Genomic DNA, 20,370 nt, shown 5'->3' with positions numbered 1-20,370 from the left:
CATGGATAATAAAAAACCATCATCAATGATAAAAATAGTTCAGATGATCAGCAGTCTTTAAGCTGATAAAACGCTTAGAGCCATCACCACATGAACTCCTCTGCTCTCTGTCAATTCCCTTTTCTGCGGCCTAATTCACATCAAAACCAGGCCGAATTAGCGAAATTCCAGGAAATACAAAAAGCTGTGGGCTTTGACAATGGAGATTTGTGCTGTCCAGCAGGGAATCTCATTCCCAACCCCTTTCCCCAGGGCATTGCGGGCACAGACGTGGCCAAGGAGGCCTCGGACATCATCCTGACGGACGACAACTTCAGCAGCATCGTCAAGGCCGTCATGTGGGGCCGCAACGTCTACGACAGCATCTCCAAGTTCCTGCAGTTCCAGCTCACCGTCAACATCGTGGCCGTCATCGTGGCCTTCACCGGCGCCTGCATTACCCAGGTGAGCAATCCCTGCTGGGATTCTGCTGAAATCCTGCTGGGATCCTGCTGTGATCCCACCACGATCCACGCTCCCAGTAGATGGGGCCTTGCATTTGATTCCTGCTTGGCACACAGCAAATAAACTGATGCCTTATCCTTGGTCCTAAAATAAAGAGCTAGGCATGGTTAAGGGTTAAAGGGTTTTTATCTTGGTATTTAGTAAGGATTTTTGTGGTGTAACACTTCACCAAGGTGGAGCATGCTGAAATGCCTACACACGATAGATCACGTATGCCATTTTATAGACCTTGCAAATTAGCATATCTAACAAAGATGCCCCAATGAGGTGCTTGAATTAATAGTGTGGTATGTGGTATTCACATTCTCTGGAAAAATCCCTTTGCCCAGGATTTTTCTCCTGGGAAGCTGAGAAGCCTCAGAGAAAAGGAAAACAATTCTTATTTCATTTGCTTCTCCCGTGCTGTGCTCATGTGTGGAATGTGGTTGGAGATTGTTTACCCACAGGTGATTGTTCCATTGCATTCTGCTGTGAGTTGTTTTGACTCTTTGGCCAATCAGTACCAAGGGACTGTGTCAGGACTCTGGAGAGAGTCACCAGTATTCATTATTGTCTTTTTAGCATTCTGTAAGTATCTTTTCTGTATGCTTTAGTATTGTATAGTATAGTATTCTTTAATATAATATAGTATTATAAAGTAATAAATCAACCTTCTGAAAACATAGAGTCAGATACATCATTCCTCCCTACCATAAGAGTCTCTACAAAGACAATAGTGGTATCTTTTTATCTTGAAGTATTTATTCCTGGCTGGGCTTAATCTTAGTTTACAGGATATATTTGAGAGGAGACCTTGGTTTTTCAAGATAGCATGGGGCTTTCTGGTCTCTAACTGCAAGGCCTCTGGGATGTTTGGTTTTCTGGCTTAATAGAATACCAGGACTATGTTAAGTTATCAGACTTAAGGAATTACAAGTATGCATGCTAAGGGCACTGAGAATATATAAAAGGTATAAAAAAAAAAAGACAAAAAATTGTTGTGGCATCAAAAGCTTTGGAAATTCTCCTGAGCATTCTAAGGATCAGGCTGCTGAGGGTTAAGGAGTTGCTGATGTCAGGCTGGATTAATCCATTTTTTTTCCCAAATGAACCCACTTTTAGGAGCAATTTTGCTTCCCTCAGTGTTGTCATCCCTGAGCCTGTGATGGTCAAACAGTAAACACCATGGACTGGGAAAGGAGCCGGTTATGTGAATTTGCCTTTTCCTCTCAGAATACTTCGTTAATAAATACATAGTTTTTAATGCATTGTGGAATGAGGTTATTTTCAAGGCAGAACTGCTGACCCACAGAAGTAACCCCAATCTTTTTGACAGATAAAATTATTTTGTTGCTTTCAGGCAGTTATTTTTAATTCCAGATGCAGATGACAAACGAATTAAATGACACATAGAGTTGGACTTAGACCTCTCTTTCTTGCACTCCATTAATCCTTCATTGCAATCCTGGTGCAGATGCAACACATCCAGGTCATTTACAAGAAGCATATCATGTTTTTTTTTTTGTTTTTTTTTTTCTCAAATTATAATTTTTTGGGCAATAAAATTGCATTTTTTTCCTCTAGAGAGTAAACAGGATATATGCAGTAGAGTGTAAGGTTTTTGTTTAATGAGAAAATAACAAAATGTGGTTTTTAATGCTGTCAGTCTCTAAAATAAAGTATATTTTAGATGCTGCAGGCAAGTGCTGTCACAAAATGCCCCCCTGGATTGGGATGCACTGGGAAAACTGATGCTTCCGTCATGGTGCATCACCCAGATGCCCATACCTGTTTCAGCAGGTCTATTTCAGCCCAGGCACACCTGAGCAAAGCAATGAATAAATCATCAGCTCTGCTCCAGGCTAAACTTACATTGGAATCATAGAATTGATCCTTGCAACCAGAAACCCAAGTACCTTAACAAACCCATGAGGTCAAACTTCTCCTGTGCCCTGGCTGACATCCAGGAGCCTCGGAGGTCCCTTCTTGTCACCATTGAGCCTGTGCTGAGGGACAAAATCCATGGTGTTGCAGCAAAGTTGGATGAATTTCCCTTTGGAAACATTTGCCAGCATATTGAGGAAATGCCCAGCTGTGAAATGATTGTTGCTGGTAACCCAGGAATGAGGACTGAAGCTCTGGGAGGTTTTTACAGGTGGTACAAACCCAGCTAGAACAAGGTACTGATAGCAGCACCATCACTGGAACTGATTTTATTGACAATCAGTGTCTGACTAGAAACATTTAAGGTGAAATTTCTTGGTCAATGCCCAGCATGTCTTCATTTTTTTTTTGTGGAAGCACAAAGGGAAACTCATTCTTTTTGGTAACCAAATAATTTTTTATCCCTGAGGAGGTTAAACATTGCTGGATCAGTGCAAGAACTATTTTAAATCAAGTCTAAGTGGATGTGAAGTGCATTATCATTACAAGCATAATCCCCTTTTTAATTCTGGAGCTTTTTTCATCCTTTGAATCATTCCTCTGGCTTCTAGAAGGATTTGGATCAGGCCCAGTGCATTTCTCTTGCCCCCAGGTCTGTGAGTCCATCCCTGGGCCTGTCGTCCCTGCTCAAAGGTTTCAGGGGACACCTCCTGGAACTCCTGGGCTGCTTTGCAGATTTGTGTGCAATTCCTTAATTTGGCAGTAAAGGTGCAAACTCAAAGGAAAGGTGTGGGGGAAGCTGAAGTGGAAATGGAAGCAGAAAGGCAGCAGTTCTGTCCTTTGCCACTGTTTACACTCAGTGTGAATAATCTCGAGCTGCTCCCGGTTCTGTCTCATTCAAGAAGGATTTTGCCACACAAATGCACATTATTGTGTTAGGCTTTGACTCCAGCCAGCCAAAGGACATTCTGTTTGGCTTGAAAGCTTTGCTAAAAATTGCACTTGGGAACATGCTGTACCCTCTGGTTGCTATGAAAATAGCTCCAGCGCAAAGTGCAGGACTCTCCCAAAAAAATCCTGCCTGCAACAGTCTAGGTGCACACATGTACATCCAAATTTGCAGAACTGCGCACAGGTCTGACTGAAAGATTTTGACTGAAATGTTTCAGTCCTTAATAAGCAAACAAATAAACAAAGCTTAAATCTATAGTTTCAAAAAGGCAGCACAGCTTCCTGTGACCTTCAAAATGAACACAAAGAAAGTCTTCACTGGACTGAATTTTCCTTTGATTTAGGGGATCAGTTTGGCTTTCTCTGACACACAGAATATAGTTTCAGTCCATCATTAAGAATCATATTAATGAACATTACACAGGCTGTTCTTTTGGTGACATTTCATATCTAGAATGCGAAAAATTCTCTGTGGGTAATAATATTTGTTCTCTTTTTCCTCATGCCACCTCTCAAGTAGTCTGTTCTGCAGTTTGGAACCAGCACACTCACCTACTCTTTTTTGGTTTGTGCTTAAAGGAAGTACAAAGATAATAAAATCTTTGCTTGGACTAATCTTTTTTTAATACTTGGCTTGTGCTTTGCAACATAATGGGCTTAATTTTATTCAGTCTTGATCCTGCACTTGCTCTGGTGTACATGTAAATATGAGGATGTGGTCATCTCCCTGCAGGACTGCAAGTGAAAGCACAGCAATTCTGTATTAATGAATTAATTAATGACTGTGTGAGTGTGGTGGGAGTGAAGCCAGCCCTCCAAGGGGCACCCAGAGAGTGCATTGCCCACGCAGGAGATGATTTGTTTGGTCCAGGGCACCTTGGGAGGCCCATGGAGAGGCTTAAGAAAAACATTAGGCAGAACCTGGGACCATTAGTGGCCATTTTAATAATCTGCTGCTTTTTTTCTCAAGTAGATTAATGAAGTGAAGGTCCTTGCCAATTCCACTTCAGGGGACTGCTGTTTAGTTTAATTCTGTTAATTTTAAACAACTGTCATTTTATTTTTCATCTACCCAATGCCTGCTTCAAGAAGATGCTGCTGTTAGAGAATATCTGCTATATTTACAATTTCTGTTTTGTCCTGGTTTGCCGTTTCAGTAGATAGTGATGTGTATAAAATGTCTCTGTACTGCTCCAGTGCCAGATAAAGCTTATGCAGGACAAACAGTGGGCTGTCAAAGAACTTATTATGCACAGGACCACAGCAAATTGTTGTTTCTCTTGTCTCCCCTGGTTCCCAGCATGAAGTCATGTTAAGGTGACAGCAACCATATTCTAAGCAGCATAAGAATTACAGATCCAGTGTCACCTGCTGACAAGCTTAGCACAGCTGCTGCCACAAGCACCCCTCCAAGGGATCTCACTTACACGGGGCCCTGTTTCAGTTTACAGCTGCTCAATCTATAAGCCACAAGATCTGAATTTTCAACTAATAATGAACTTCTGTGTTGTGAGTCTGTAATTACGTAAGGCGCTCTGAGATCTGGGTCATCCAGGAAAGCAGAGCTTGGAGAAGTCTCTGGTGGGCAGGTGGCTCAGGAGCCCCCAGCCTGGGCTGCAGGGGTGGTTTTAGCTCTGTGTCTGTGTGTGCACACCTCTGGTTACTCCCAGAGAGATTTGTGTGGCTCAGTGCCACTGAGCTGGGCTCATTCGCCTTATTTTTAGTTAATCTAACTTAGTTCTCTCTTGCTGCCTTCCCTGTAGTGCTCACTGCACACCTTTAGTGTGGTCAGGGTGTGGTGGTCTTGACCAGTTTGTGTAGAACTGTCCTTTCTCTTCTGCAGCCACTGCCTCACCTCAAACCCATCGTTTGTTTTTCCCAGTGGATTTATGAGCTACAAACTTTTATATTCTGACTTCATTCTCTGAATAACAGTTTTGCAGAGCCCCTGATTGATGCAGTGAGGGTGGTTCTTTGGAGCTCTGCCTACGATTCTTGCGAGTTTTGTGCTCGCAGTGAGTCACTGCTCCACATCTCTGGGTGTCCTATAGAGCCCTGTATGGGCTCACCCCGCTCCCTGTCCCCAAAAACCACACAGCACCCGGAGGATTTCAGCTCATTACGCTTGGAGCTGTCCACAGTGGTCTGGCTATGAACAAAATGAAGATTTTAAAATGCAGCTCAGTCAAATGGAAACAGTTTTTTACTGGAGCCATGAAGCAAGAGGGTTTCTCTCCGTGCCAGGTTCGGTCTGTGGCTCCAACTGTTGAGGCAATTGTAACTCTTCAAAAGGACTGCACTGAAAAAAGGGAAGACAAAGGCTGTGTTTTAACATTTTACATTCAAATTATTATTCTTTCACTTTGAGAGAGACTTAGTGTTTTAGCAGACATTAGGAGCTGAAAACAGTGACTCCATAGGACATTATGTTTGGAAAATTAGATGTTAATTAAAAGGCACTGTAGCAATGAACTGCTGCATGAATCACTGATTGTTTTTACAGATCTTGTTCAAAAAAATGAGGATGATCTATACTTACATGTAAAAGGGAGTAATTTACGTGGTTATAATGTTTTACTGCAGAACTGTACTTGGCAAATTCTAAAATAATAGCACTGGCAAACTTGAAAAAGCTGTAATATAAAATCAAAGTCTGTGTTGTTTAGCTTTGTTTTGGCAAGGCATGGGAATGGAATTGAGGATGCCACTTCCATACAATTAGCAGACAGTGTGATCTAGCAGCACAGGGACTTTTATTGCATTAATGTATAGAAAGGTAACTCCCAGAAATGCTCATTTTAATGAATCCCTGCATGTGTTCTGTGGCAAACGGGAGTAAAGAGGTAAGGGTCAAAATACCTTTTTGTTCCCTTGCAGCTTGTCATCTAAATCAAAAGTAACAAGCTCTAAAATTTGTGAGGCTCTGCATGTCACAAAAGATTTGTAGTTTATTTCCAGCCTTTGGCAATTTGTACTTTTAAGTGTTTCCAAGATGAAGCGTAACATCACTTGATTTAAGGGACATTTTCCTTTTACCTCTAGGCCAAGGCTAACCTATTCCAAGGTCAAGTGAAAGGAATTTGATGAATAAGTGGTGATTTTGGATGGTTCACATCCCCAAAGTTTTCAGAGAGGGAATTAAGAATTATTGGCTGGTCAGTTAGTGGCTAAAACACAAAGAAAAGAAGGTTGATTTGCATCCCACTTCCATAAGTGACTAAAATCTGCAGTGGAAGCCTAAGCTCCTTAGCTGATATGTATTTCCCTCAGTTTCCACCAACTAATCAGAAATCAGATAGAGTTACAGTGGAAATTTCATTCCACTGCCTGCCCAGACTAATGTGTATTTAATGTTTTGGCTTCAGCCTGGAATGAGCTCTCACACTCCACTGAGCAGTGTAGCACTGCCAATAATAGATAATTATTAGGGGCACCACAGCCACCCAAGGTGATTGGCAGTGTGAAATGGTGAGAACATGTTGTTGCCAAAACTGATGACTGCCAATTACAGTTGTGTGATTTAGAGACTGAAATACCCTGCCTTTCCTGTTCTGCTGGGAATATGGCAGGCTCTGATAGACACCTGAATCTCTGACTCCATCTATTAAATCTAACAGGGAAATTTGGTTTTATTGACAGAGAATTCAGCGTGTGAAGTGGAAATTGAGTTTAGTAACAGATCAAAGCAGAGAAGGTTGCTCAAACTTATTAATGAGACAGGCAAAAACATGATAAGGAAAATTCTTCAGCAGAAAAGATGCTTTCCTTTTTACCTGTGTCCCATCGAGGGTCTGTGAGCCCCAGCCACAAACTGATTTTTACTGCAAGTGCTCTCTTTGTTAGAGCCCTCAGTGTTAATAAAAATGAATGAAGTCTTGATTTGGGATGAAGTTTGTCCTGATCACCTTTAGTTTTTTAGCCATCTCTAAAGACAAAGACATTTCCTGTTTCTGCAGCTGCATTTCAAAGGAGTGAGCTGAGCTCTCATTAAACCCAGTTAATGCAACTCATAACCAAGAGGTCAAGAATCTATAAATGCTAATTGTCCTCCTTGCTGTGATGAACCCAACCTGTAAGACTGAGAAACAGGAGGTTGCTTTTCTCCTTCTCTTTGAATAAGCCAAAAGTTTTGGGGTTTTTTAAATAAATCAAATGCATCAAAATCTGTGTAAATGTGTTAAAAATGTGTTTTTAGGGGAAATAATATTTCATCTCAAGGGAAGAGTTCAAATCTAAACCAGATGCTCAAGAGACCAAAACACTTAACCTTGTTTTCTATTGGTCCTTAGGATACTGAATGTGTGTTCTTTTATGGTATTTCATCAAAAATTAACATTTAACCCTTTGAAGAAACGGGCAGAATTCTCAGGGAGTTTTGTTGGCTTTGCTTTGGTTTGTATCCTGTCCTCTACATTGTTTTGGCTTCAATGCTGCAGCACCATGGTAATGAAATACATAAAAATAGTGCTCCCTCTCCCAGCTTTCACAGAGCACAGTAACTCAATTTCATGATGAAATTTGTCATGTTGATGCCTTATTACTTTGGTGATTCTTTTTTTCCCTCATAAAAATGATCTGTTTGGAACAGGAAGCAGATCTTGCTAATGCTGCCTGTTTTATACAGTATAAAGGCACAGGAGTTTGGGTTTTTTGTTTTTTTTTTTTGTTTTCCTCCTCTGGCTCCTTGAAACATTTCTCTCTCTTCACAGCTGCCCCAGTGAGTTACACATCAAAACTTGGTTAAGGGTTGTCCAGCATCCTCCTGAGATCTGTGTAACTTTGCTTTATTTTAGTTAATTTTGGGGTTTTAAAACATGAACTAAAGTCATCTGTATTATGATCGCAGACTTTATGGGATTGTGTGAGGAAAGAGCTCCTTCTAGTGACTGGAGAGCTGCTTCCAAAACCACAGCCTGCATCAAATACCAGGATTTGGGGTTTTTCATTCCATTTCCATAGTGACAAATATACTTTCCTTTTAGTAATAAAAGAATAGGTATTCTTGATTTTGCACATTTGATATAATTTAATAAGTTTCAGATTATTTTTTATCAAAATATCAGGCTTTTGTTATTATTATGTCACTACTGTTAATGATCTTATTTAAGTGTAATGTATCACGATGTCACCATAATTGTTCCATACATTTTTAATAATTTCAAGCTGTCTCTGAAAAAAAAAAAAAAGAGAGTATAAAGGAAATGTTACATTTTAATCTGTTTCAATATAATTTTTCTTCCACAAGAGAAACTTGGATTCTCTAGTTGTATCTGAATTCAACTGAAAATTCAAGCAACAATGCATGAAGGAACGGAGAGCATTGCAATAGGTGTTAGAAGGAGTTACTGTCATGCTTGGTAGGAGTTTTGTGGTTGCAAATGGTGTTGATTAAATGCCTGCAGGGAGATGATTTCTCTCTGCTCAGAGCATTGTGCTCCTGGTCCCGCAGAAGGAAGAAGGAGGGTCCCAGAAGCAGAAGAAGGGTCCTCAGTGTGGGGATTTCTGAGTCCCTTGAGAAAAATGAACCCCCAGCCAGGCTTTTCCTGGGAAATACAAACCTTCCTGATTTTTCCCCTCAGGACTCTCCCCTGAAGGCCGTGCAGATGCTGTGGGTGAACCTGATCATGGACACGTTCGCCTCGCTGGCGCTGGCCACGGAGCCGCCGACCGAGGCGCTGCTGCTGCGCAAACCCTATGGCCGCAACAAGCCGCTCATCTCCCGCACCATGATGAAAAACATCCTGGGCCACGCCGTCTACCAGCTCACCCTCATCTTCACCCTGCTCTTTGTTGGTGAGAAGCTGCCCAGACTCGGTGCTCAGCTCACAAGCAGCTGGGTTGTATGGCTGAAATGTCAAAATGTTTTAAATATAATGAATGAATGTGTGCTTTTTGTCTGCCTTCATTATCTTTAGACTTTGTTTTGGATATTAGAAAAAAAGTTTTTACAGAAAGGATGATAAAGTTCTGGAATGGCCTGCCTGGGGAGTTGGTGGAGGCACCATCCCTGGGTGTGTTTAAAAAGAGACTGGTGCCAGGGTTTAGTTGAGGTGTTGGGGCTGGGTTGGACTCTATGATCTTCAAGGTCTCTTCCAACCCAGTCACTCTGTGATCCTGTGAATCCTTGTTGATGGTATGGGAAGCACAGAAGGTGTCATGTTGTAGTCACTTTCCATATATTGTTACCTTGGGAATAGCCTCATTGACCTTTTTTTCCCCTCATAAAATACAGTTTTGGGCTATGGCAAAAGTTTGTATCCAAACACAGCATAGAAGGTTATGCTGCAATAGGAGAGTCCACCCTGCTGCTTCTATACTGAGATTTCATTGTGAGGTTTGTCATGGTGAGTAGGGACGTAAAAACATATTTAAAAAAAACCCTTAAAACAAACCACAATAAAAATAAAGATCCATTTTACCAAGAGCAAAGTGTTATCCACAGTCCAGAAATAATGTTGATCTTAAGCTGTATGGAAAGTAAGTAATCAGTGTTAAGTGATACAAATAACACTCTGCTTTGACATTTAATTTCTGGAATGGATATTAAAAGGGGGTGAAAAATCTAATTTATTGCATTACTGGATTCTTCTTCAGGCCTTGCTGGCAATGGATGCTTTTTATAGGTTGTATTTTGGAGAGGGGAGGGAAGGAGGAGAAATGTTTCTTGCTGCAGGGAATAGTAGGAGCTAATAATAGCTTCTGTTTCCCCACAATAATAACCGAACCCTCTCAAAGGACAGATGATTTTTTTCAGCTGGGTATTGTCTTCTTGTCACTTTGTAGTCACTGTTAAATCACACGTGTTGTCTTTCAGGCTTTTTTTTTCCCCTTATACACAGACTTCCAGAGAAGCTGCAAATTTATGATTTTTAGGAGGTTTTTGAGTTCCATTCTGAAAGCCTTGTCCACTTTATGGCCATCTGGCAGCTTATCTGGGATGCTCAGAGGAGGCAGTGATCTGTTCATAATGGAGTTAAACCAAAAAAATTGCCAGGTTTCTGAAGAGACATGGTCTCTAACATTGTTAGATTTACAGGGAATTTTGAGAATGCCTGCATTAGGAAATTGGAATTTCAGGTTCTCTAAAACAGGTGAAGAAACTCTTGATAATTCATATGAATTCATATGTTCATCTTGGAACAAGTTCTGTGAACTTTATGGTGAGTTAGAATGGCTTTTTGGTGAATTTTATGGTTTAAAGTACTTTATACTGAGCCAGATGAAAAGCAAAGCCCCTATTCTAATTGCTCCTGTGTGTCTTTGGAAAACTCCTGCATACTTTGAAGGACGCATCCCAGACAATTTTCTGATAAGCCTTGAAAATAATAGTTTCCTTTCTAAACTCCACAAGGCTCAGCTTTGCAGTGACATGGTGTGCAAAACTCAGTGCCTCCATAATTAAATTTTGAATTAATGAGAATTATTTCTATTTTGGTCAAATAATACTTCCTTTCTTTTGTAGGAGGTTTCTTCAGAGACCAGTACATCAAGTTTTTCTATTTTTTTATTTTTAGAAATACATTGTGTTTGAACATACAAAACGTAAATGTCTTTGAGGCATCAGAAATCCGGAATTCACTGTCTGGTCCTGTCAAGCTGTGGTATAAAAAAAATCACAACTTTATTTTTTCAAAGCTCACCACATTTTTGGTTACTTATCATGGGTTGTATCTTGCTTTTTGATTGGTCAGATCTATGAGTGAAATCCAAATTATCAAACTAAACAACAGTGCCTGCTGCTGCTCGACCCCAAATCTCTTTAAAACCAGGAATGTTGGTGTCTTTTGTGACTGATATCCTTCAATGGTTGGCAGAAGTTACTGGATTAGTAAATGGGTGAAACCTGATGAAGAGGAATGTCTTCTAACCACTGTAGAAAATTCAAACACTCTGGCAATGACCTTAAGATTTTGTTGCACCTGAAAGAATTGAGTGCTTAGAGTAATTCCTACTTGGGTAGGTAAGAGCAGGACTGACAACATTGTGTAGGTGTTGTCAGATAGGAGTTACGTATTGTTAGATAAAAACCAGCATTTGAACAGCTTCTTGCTCAGTTGAGATGTGTTTTGCTCATTGGTCCAAGAAAAGTTTTATCTAGAAAAAGCAGAGCAGAGAAGGCTGAAGTATACGAGTGGAATATAAATTGGTTTGATTCATTCTGGAGAAAACTTTTATTTTTGTCTTATACCTAGGTGAGAAAATGTTTAAGATTGACAGTGGGAGGAACGCCCCTCTTCACTCTCCTCCTTCCGAGCACTACACCATCATCTTCAACACCTTTGTCATGATGCAGCTCTTCAACGAGATCAACGCCCGCAAGATCCACGGCGAGAGGAACGTCTTCGACGGCATCTTCAGAAACCCCATTTTTTGCACTATTGTCCTGGGCACCTTTGCTATTCAGGTAAAGCTCTGGCCAAGAATCACTTACCGTTCATCACAGATCATCACTCAAATCATCACAAGCCCACTCAAAAAAATCAAACACAAAGTTATCTGGGAAATTTCTCCTCTGTGTTTTATTTTTTTTTCTTAATTTTAAATCTAAGTGCTGCAGGAAGACCATTTAAGAGTAAACCACCTAGTTTGGTGTATTTTCTCAATCAACACAAGTGTTAATAATGGAAAACGTTATGTAGCCATGCTAATAAAACAGAAATTTTGGTCCTTATAACAGCGTTAATTCTTAAATTAATCTCAGCATGTACAATAATAACAGCCATCATTGATATTGTAACTGGTTTTTAAAGAAGAAATTGTTTAATAGCATACCAGCAAATCATTTTACAATTACGTATTACTCCTTGAAAAGACAAACATACCTTCAAACAGCTGATGCTGAACTGTTCTTCTGTTCAATGCCACTGCCCAAAGCTGCTCAGTATTCCCAGCAATGATGCCTCTGGATTGTGATTCCTCATGTTTCTCTCTTGAGTTTGCTGTCCGATCACAAGTGAACATGCTCTCAGAAATAAACATTTTTCCCAAATTTTTATTCTGTAAGAATTCCCCCTCCTGCTCCTGCATCCATTCTTTTGCTGGCATCCATCCTGTATTTGATATTATCATTTAGAAATCTATTTTTATCTTGTCGTTATTGCTCAGCTCAGCAGTGGCAGCTCAGCATTAGCACCTTTCTCTTGGGAGGAGGAAGGAGGAGGAAAGAGCAGTTTGAGCTTGGGCTACAGAGATTTGAAAAGGGAAACTCCTCAATAAACTGAATATTGGAGGAAGGGCAGCAGTGATGGGAGCAGAACTTCACAGTGATGGTTTTTAACATCTAATTCAAAATCATGAGTTTAAAACTGGGACAGTTTAAATCTCTGGATGACATTTCAGGTCCCTGATTTTGCAGCAACAATATTAAAAAGAAATATCAATAATATCTGATTTGCAGTTAGCAAAACCTTCTCAGTCTGCTCAGCCTCTGTGTGTTGTTATCCTGCTGAAGGTGTGGGGTTCTCCCACCCCCTTCCTCCAACAGTTCTAGAGTTTTCTGTCCCCTCTGTCCCTCCATGAAGCACATCTGTAAATAACCAACAAAATGTTACTCGGAGGGAAAAGCCACTCTTGCAATGGACATTCCAAAGTGAACCGGATCAGGGTCAATAAATCAGGAGCTGGGAGAGCACACAGGGACTGTCCTCTTCCCTTTCTTCCTGGCTATTCATATCTGACCACTGTTAAATATGAGGCTGAGGAACTCCAGTCTGAACTGCTATTTCTTTTTCACACTTTTAATTTGGGATGCAGAAGTTTGTGGGGGTTTTTTGGTTGCTTGTTTGTTTTGGTTTTTTGTTTGTTTGTTTTGGGTTTGTTTTTGTTTTGTTGCCTTTTCTCCCTGAAAAAATTGACCCCTTTTCCCTCATGCTTCTCTTTGTAGATAGTGATTGTCCAGTTTGGAGGAAAACCATTCAGCTGTTCTCCCCTGCAGCTGGACCAGTGGATGTGGTGTGTATTTATTGGATTAGGAGAGCTGGTGTGGGGTCAGGTAAGCATTCAGGAGCTGCACAATCAGAGGGGTGATATTGTTGATATTCCTGTGATTTCCTCTCTCAGTGCCCAGTGCAGCCCTCACTGAAACCCAAGGTGCTCTCTGAGAGCTTCAAGGAGGGATATATTAGTAAGGATAATTTATCCCTCTGTTCCTTTGGGGTTTTTTGTTAATTTTCAAATATTTCCTTTCTAGCAGGGTGTACAATCACCAGGGGCATCTTCAGTTAGGCATTTTTTATGAAAGAGGTTGAGTCACAACTTCAGTCTTCTAGTCACAAAAAAATGCAGCAAAAGGCAAATGCACTGTGACCTTTCCTGGAACAGAATTCCTCCTGTAGGATGTGGCAAAGTTTTGGAGCTGAAATGAAGTTCCAGTTCTAGGTCAACCAACTCATTCCCTTGCTGGAATTGTCATTCTGGCTACTGTCATAGGAAAAATTCCAGTGCCTTTAAAATATTTCTGCTGTGATTCTCCATCCATCTAATTCTGTGTGTGAAGGATGGAAGAGGGAGTGAAAAAAAAAAGGAATTTCTTTGCATTTAAAAGTTGTAGAAAATGGCAGTTAAATTAACATCTCCTTTTCAATTTCTGCCATATCCTCTGTCATCATTGGCTAATATAGAATTATACATTGATGAAGAAAAAAATGTCAATGATAAATTGGGAATAACTCTCTGGAAGTGATATACACACACAATCAGTATTATTAACATTCTACATTGTTCTTTTATGTGCAAACACAGGTTGCAAAGCTCATAATAATAATAATTTTTCACCTCTGAATGCACTAACAGGATATTTAAATTGTTGCCACCTGGTGCAGTAAAGAAAAATGTGAAGTTACATTTTTTTCTCTCAGATGTAAAGAGATTTGTAGATCCACAGTTTGCCTCTATGAAGAGTCAAGAAATTGCCCACTGCAATTTAATTCTTCTGTGGTTCCACTGGAATTGTAGTGAATAAATGCTTGCTTTCAATTCTGATTATTTTTTCTCTTCTGGAACAAAAAAAAAAAAACAAAAAAACAAACAAACAAACAAAAAAAACCAAAAAAAAACCCCAAAAAAAACACAAAAAAAACCAAACAAACAAAAAAAAAAAACCAAAAACAAAAACCAAAAGAAAACCCAACTTTTTTTGAAAGTTTGGCCTCAGTTTTCCTTAGAAAAAGTTCAGAATCAGAACAGCTTTTAATGCATATGGTCACTATTAAATTATTCTGCTGTAATTATTACTTGAGGTTGGGATTTGACTTACGGCCTTGCAGGGGGAAAACCTAAAATCAGTTTGATAATCTCAGAAAGGAAAGATTTATTGGGTTTTTTTTCCTACTGTTTGGAAATATACTAACCTTTGGAGAAAGGGGAAATCAAACAGGGAGAGGGAGAAGAATCCAAACTGCTTCATTCAGCTGTGAAAATTTCCCACAGCCTTTGATCAAATTGTTTGGCTTCTAAATTTTGTTATCCATAGTTATTACATAACCACCAAGAACTAATACTAATATCAGCATTTTTTTTTCCACTTTACTTGCCCCAGGTTTATTGTGAGACCTTAGACATTAAATTAAAACTGGTATTGGAACACCTCCACAGTTTTAGCACTGAGAAGAAAGCAAATACAGAGGGAAGAAAATATCTGTCTTGTGGTCAATATTTAGTGACAAGAAGAGAAAATAGGATGCTAAAACCAATCAATTATGTCCATATTTACATAATTTACTGTCTGTGGCAAGGTCTTTCTTCATGGAGCTCTTCAGTGAGAGAGAATTCTTTTCCTTTAGCAGTGATGCTTCTCTTCTGTCTCAGCCTTTTCTCTGCTGCTCTGACTCATTCTAATTCAGCACAAACCGAATTTGTTATTCTTATTTTTCTTTTAATCCACGTGCTGAACCCGCTGTTCTGGTGAGCCATGAAAGGCAGTCAAGATTTCCAAGTTTGGGTGTCAAAGCAATCACTTCTGAAAGGAATTTAAGAAGTTCCCAGCAAGTCAATTTGAGGTGCTTGGAGGGACAGTTTTCTAACAGCTCCCATCCCTTCTGAAAACCAAGACTTTCTAAAGTATTTCCTGTCCCATTCCCAGAATTATTGATCACTTATTAAAACTGTGATCATTTTTCTGAGAATAATATTTAGTTCTTTAATCTGCCTCTATTGAGTCTGTGTCCTGAACTGGGTGGGTGTTGGCAGATACAGAAAATAAATAAATAATTAAAAAAGCCATGTAGACATCTTAAGGAAAGAATTAGAGCAGAGTCTCATCAGCTTGGGTGAGGTGTTGCAAGAGAGGAACATTCTGTCACACACAGTTCTGACCCAGTAGAGTTATTTTTATGAATATTTTAGTTTAAAAATCCTTTATCACCGTCACTTTTCATCAGATCCTAGAGTTTCCAGTAGTTTCTCTCTGTAGAATGCTGGCATTGTAGTTTGAAAGCTGGGAGGCTGAAGAACTTTCAGTAAGTATTTAACTGATGAGCATTTCCCCTTTCTTTTTCTCTCCCGTTCTGTCTTTGCACATGCCACACCATTAATTTTCCAGGTTTGCATCTTGTTTTTCAACCCCCCTTTAAAAAGGTTTTATAGTAGTGTAGAAACTGGATTTGGTTTGGTTATTTTGGGGTTTGTTTTCAGTCTGTCTTTAAAACATTATAATAAAACTGGCCTCGTGGATTGTGAAGCTCAAGGAGACCCTCAGCAAACTCAGAGGTTTTCTTTCACCCTGAAAATATCCAGAACATTTCCATGTGTCTTCACTGCATCCATTCCAGTTTTCCAAAGCTCTCCTCACCAATTTTCTGGCAGCTCTCTTGGTTCTCTCTTCATTTTTCATACATCTGAGCTTCACAATTGTGGTTGCTCGCTGCTGAAATGAAGATGAAAAAGAAAATTGCAGCAGTTTTTGCTAAGTGGGTTTAAAAATTTGCTTTGCAGGAGATTTGCTTTAAACATTCAGTGTGTTCCAGGTAATGTCTTGTTCAAATTGCCATGATTTGCTCCTGGTTTTATGCAAGGAATCAGAACAAAGGGAAAATGACTGCCCAACAGGGTAACCTTGCAATGCATTTAAGATAATTGTCCAGCTACAGTATCTGCAATTTTTAAAGATTATTCTCCTGTATTAGTTACTTCCAAGGACCACTTGGGTGGGCAAGCAGAATAAGAAGAGAGGTTAAGTTAATCAGAATTTATTGGTGGTAAGGACACAGAGTGAGAGACAGCCCTAAGAGAAATCCAACAACCAGATCCACACCTTTCAGAAAAATCAATTTTGATAAATGCCAGAAAAGCATTCCAGCTGCTGGAACAAGGGGAAGCTGAATCTGTGAACCAAGGGAATGTGAGAAGATTTATCAGCATGAGATACAATGAATTTTCACCTCCCATTACCATACAAATACCCAAACTCTAATTGCAGAGCTATCAATCTGCTTAAATTTTCTTTACATAATTACACTGAAATATTTCCATCTTGCTTTATTTTCAATTTCTTTTCTTGATAAAACTTTTCCCAGCCTTGAACCTGCTCCACACTGTGGTTTAGTGGTGCAAGTCATGCTAATTGTTTACACAGTAAATTAAATATTTTTGGGACTAAAATGGAGTCGTCCAAGTGCAAAGTGCTGCCAGGAACAGGCTTAGCCCACCTTTATAGACCTTACTAAAATATGATTGCTGTTCTGTAATTAGCAGATTGTTATACTGTTGCTCTTGAATGAGGCTTATGTTTTCAGTACTTTTTTATAATTTTAGGTCATTGCAACCATCCCAACAAGTAGGCTAAAGTTTTTAAAGGAGGCAGGGAGGCTCACTGAGAAGGAGGAGGTCCCTGAGGAAGAGCTCAATGAAGATGTTGAAGAAATAGATCATGCAGAGAGAGAACTCCGACGTGGACAAATCCTCTGGTTCCGAGGGCTCAACAGAATCCAGACCCAGGTATGCTAAAAATAAATGCCCACAAGGTCTAGAAACACCCAAAGAACTGATTAATGTGAGATCAAGGCAAGATAACATTAACAGGAAAGCCACGGAGTGTTTGTGTGTGCGGAGGATGGCACTGGTTAATTGCTCTCGAAGGAAAAACATGAAAAACAAAGTAGGGGAACTGAGCAAAGGGGATGTGTGCAGCAGAAGAGGTAAACTGAAAAGATATGAAATGATCAAATGCAAAACCAGGGATCTGTGATTTGGGAATACCGTGACTGGATGTTCTTTTTCTCCTAGGGTGATGACAGCTCATAAAATTGTGCTGCTTGACCAACGTCAGCTCGCAGAATGTTATGAAAGCTTTCTAAAATGTATTGCTTGATTTGCTAAAAAAAAAATACATTCTTGCTGCCATTGCTGCACTAACAGAATAATTGAAATTGAGTCTGAAGTATGATGTTAATTTGATTTAAAAAAAAAATCAGTTCTGGCACTGCCACACATCGATCACGATTAAAAGGGATTGATTTTATTTCCCATTAGGTAATGAAAAATGTGGTTCTGGATTTTAGTAGGAATTAAGAATCCATTAAATATTGAGGTGTAAGAGTTGGCTATTAGGAATGATTCCTGAGAAATATCTCTCCCCAACTTTTTCTAAACACAAAAATCCACGGCATTTTTTAATATACCAGACCTTTGCACTGAATCATGGTGCTAAATATAGTGCAGGTTAAGGAGCTGTGAAATTTGTCCTGGAGTGCTGAAGAAAATAATGTGAAGTATTTTGCCTTTTCCATTGCAGTGAAGTGTTTCATTGCACTCAGGTGTGCTCTGCTTGATCTTTATAAGATCAAGTATTTCTGCCAGCTTGCAGCAGAGAACAGATATCACCACATCAGATGTGCGTGTTTTACATGAGCCTGACAAGAAAAAGAGGTGAATAATTAAGAAAATGATCTTTTTTTTTTTTTTTCTTGAAAGAATCTTCTAAAGAACATTTTTGTCTCAGAAGATTTGGGGTTTTTGTCTTCATCCAAGATAAACAGCATATTCTGCTTTTTCACATCTATAAATTGATACTTTTTTTTGGGAGGGGGGAAGATGCAGCCATGACTTTAGAAAAAATGATGGAAAGCAGACAAATTAGGGCAGTGAGGTCTCTTGGCTGCCTCTGCAGAGCATAAAATGTAGAGAGATTAAGAGCTGGGGAATTCCCAGGGTTCTGTGGTAAGTGATTAAATACGGATCTTCAGCTCTGAGCTTGTGTGTCTTGACTCCATTGAGTCAAGAGCACTCATCACTAGACAAAAGTCAAATTTCAGTTGTGAAAAAAAGTGCCCAGGTACTGGTGATCTTCAGGGAAAGATGACCTCTAAATGTGCATTCTTTTCTCCCTGGTGGCTGTAGGAGGAGTGTTGCCTGTTGGCACTTCTGTCAGGATGTCTTTCTGGTTGGGGTGAGTGTAAACAACTTCAAGCAACACAAAGCAAATTACGTCCTTCCAGTTCTCTTTCTAGTCTGAGAGGTAGCTTTTAGTTCTGCATCTCTTTGTTCACTTAATTCACAGAGAAATGATTCTTTTCCACTACTTAAACCCAAATGAACATTAATTATGTCTCTTTGCTAACATCCATCTTGGTTTCCTTTCTGCTCTTAGTTGTAGAAGCACCTCTAGTAGGATGTCTCCCTCCTCTCTGCCAAGAGACCTCCGTGATTTTTCTTCTCATTTTCTTTATTCAATGACTTTGATTTTTTTGCATCCATTTCACATCTGTGGAATGAAAAGAGAAAAAAATATCCAAAAAGAAAGAAAATGGGCCAACAGATTCCAAAGCAGTGCCCAGGTGTGCAGTGGAGAGTGATGGACTTAGGTCAAATTTGATCCCTGCTGGAGGGGGCCCATCTAGGTGGATTCAGTCCCTTATAACACATTTCTCAGGAGGCCAGCAAAAGAAGAGCTCCTGGAAAGGACTGGGATGTCTTTAGCATCCCTGGCAGGATTTGCAGGAATCCTCTGCTGTCTAATGCACTCCTGGAGATGTGGAGGAAGAAGGTAGAGCATCCCCTCATTTTATATCTCTGGGGATGGCAGACTAGGATGAAACTCTGGGCTCAGGACCAGATTGGTCACTCAATCCTAACAACACCAGGTTCCACACTTGTGCTGTAAATTGGGTTATTTGCCCTTATTTTCTCTTCAGTCGCTCTTGGACAGGTGGCCTCAGCTCCCAGCAAAGCCTTCACTGCTGAAAGAAAGAACCTACAACAGGCTGGGTGTAGTTTTCAGATAACCAACACTTCTTCCTTGGAGTGCTCGCTTTTAAACCCACCCAAACTGAAAACACAGAGAGATTTTGCATTGTTAAAGAGATTTTTTTGTCTACATCCTCTCTCAGAGGGTTCAGCCCAAGACACCAGAGGAGGGATTTCCACTGGGAATTTTCTGTTTCTATAAAAAACGCACATAAATTTAAATGAAAGAAAGGTATATGAAAAATGCACATAACTAAGCCAGAGACTGGCTATCGGCTTCTGATGCTCTTTTTGGCCTCTTTTTGTTCATTTAGATTTGAACAAAATACACAATAGGGAATCTCTGATAAATATACAACAGGGAATCTCTGGATGGACGTGTGCTCTGAATGGAAGAGTTTCCTTCCTGGAAAGCTCTCTCAGATGAACACTGAGGGGTGAAGCTTCACAAATGGCTAATCTTAGAGATGCACGTTTGAGGAGGATCTAAAAGGGGTCTGAAATTGCATAGAGACAGGACTTTCCAACAGTTGTCTGCAATTTTCCCCAAGTTTTTGTTGCCGTTCTCAGAAATTCTTCATTTAGAAGGAAGACAAGACTGATCACACCCTCTTGGGCCTTTGGGAAGTTCACCAAGTTCATCTTCAGGCCAGACTTCATAATCTGAGTAAAAAAACAGAGAAAAAAATACGCATCTCACCTCTTTTAATTGTGTATTGAAAGATTCTCCAGTTCCCTCCCATCTGAGAATGGAAACGTTCTGAAGCGAGGAGATTCAAAAACTTCTTATGTTTGTCAGAATTTTACACCCCTGGCCTGATTCTTTCCTCTTCTGCTTCATTCATCCTGAAATTCAGTTTGCTTTATCTGCCC

At 39.9% G+C, this 20,370-nt stretch overlaps 1 protein-coding gene across 1 annotated transcript in view; it reads left to right on the top strand.

The window, feature by feature from the left end:
• Nucleotides 1-20,370, top strand: part of ATP2B2 (ATPase plasma membrane Ca2+ transporting 2) — a 388,824-nt gene that overhangs the window by 353,588 nt on the left and 14,866 nt on the right. The window contains exons 19-23 of the mRNA XM_041427564.1: nucleotides 253-444; nucleotides 8,898-9,111; nucleotides 11,511-11,722; nucleotides 13,202-13,309; nucleotides 17,068-17,250. Coding sequence (XP_041283498.1) covers nucleotides 253-444; nucleotides 8,898-9,111; nucleotides 11,511-11,722; nucleotides 13,202-13,309; nucleotides 17,068-17,250 — 909 coding nt within the window. The remainder of the gene's footprint in view (nucleotides 1-252; nucleotides 445-8,897; nucleotides 9,112-11,510; nucleotides 11,723-13,201; nucleotides 13,310-17,067; nucleotides 17,251-20,370) is intronic.

Source organism: Onychostruthus taczanowskii, unplaced genomic scaffold (genome assembly GCF_017590055.1).
Source record: "Onychostruthus taczanowskii isolate IOZ18803 unplaced genomic scaffold, ASM1759005v1 scaffold116, whole genome shotgun sequence".
Lineage (NCBI taxonomy): Eukaryota > Metazoa > Chordata > Aves > Passeriformes > Passeridae > Onychostruthus > Onychostruthus taczanowskii.
This window is presented reverse-complemented; position numbering and strand designations above follow the sequence as displayed.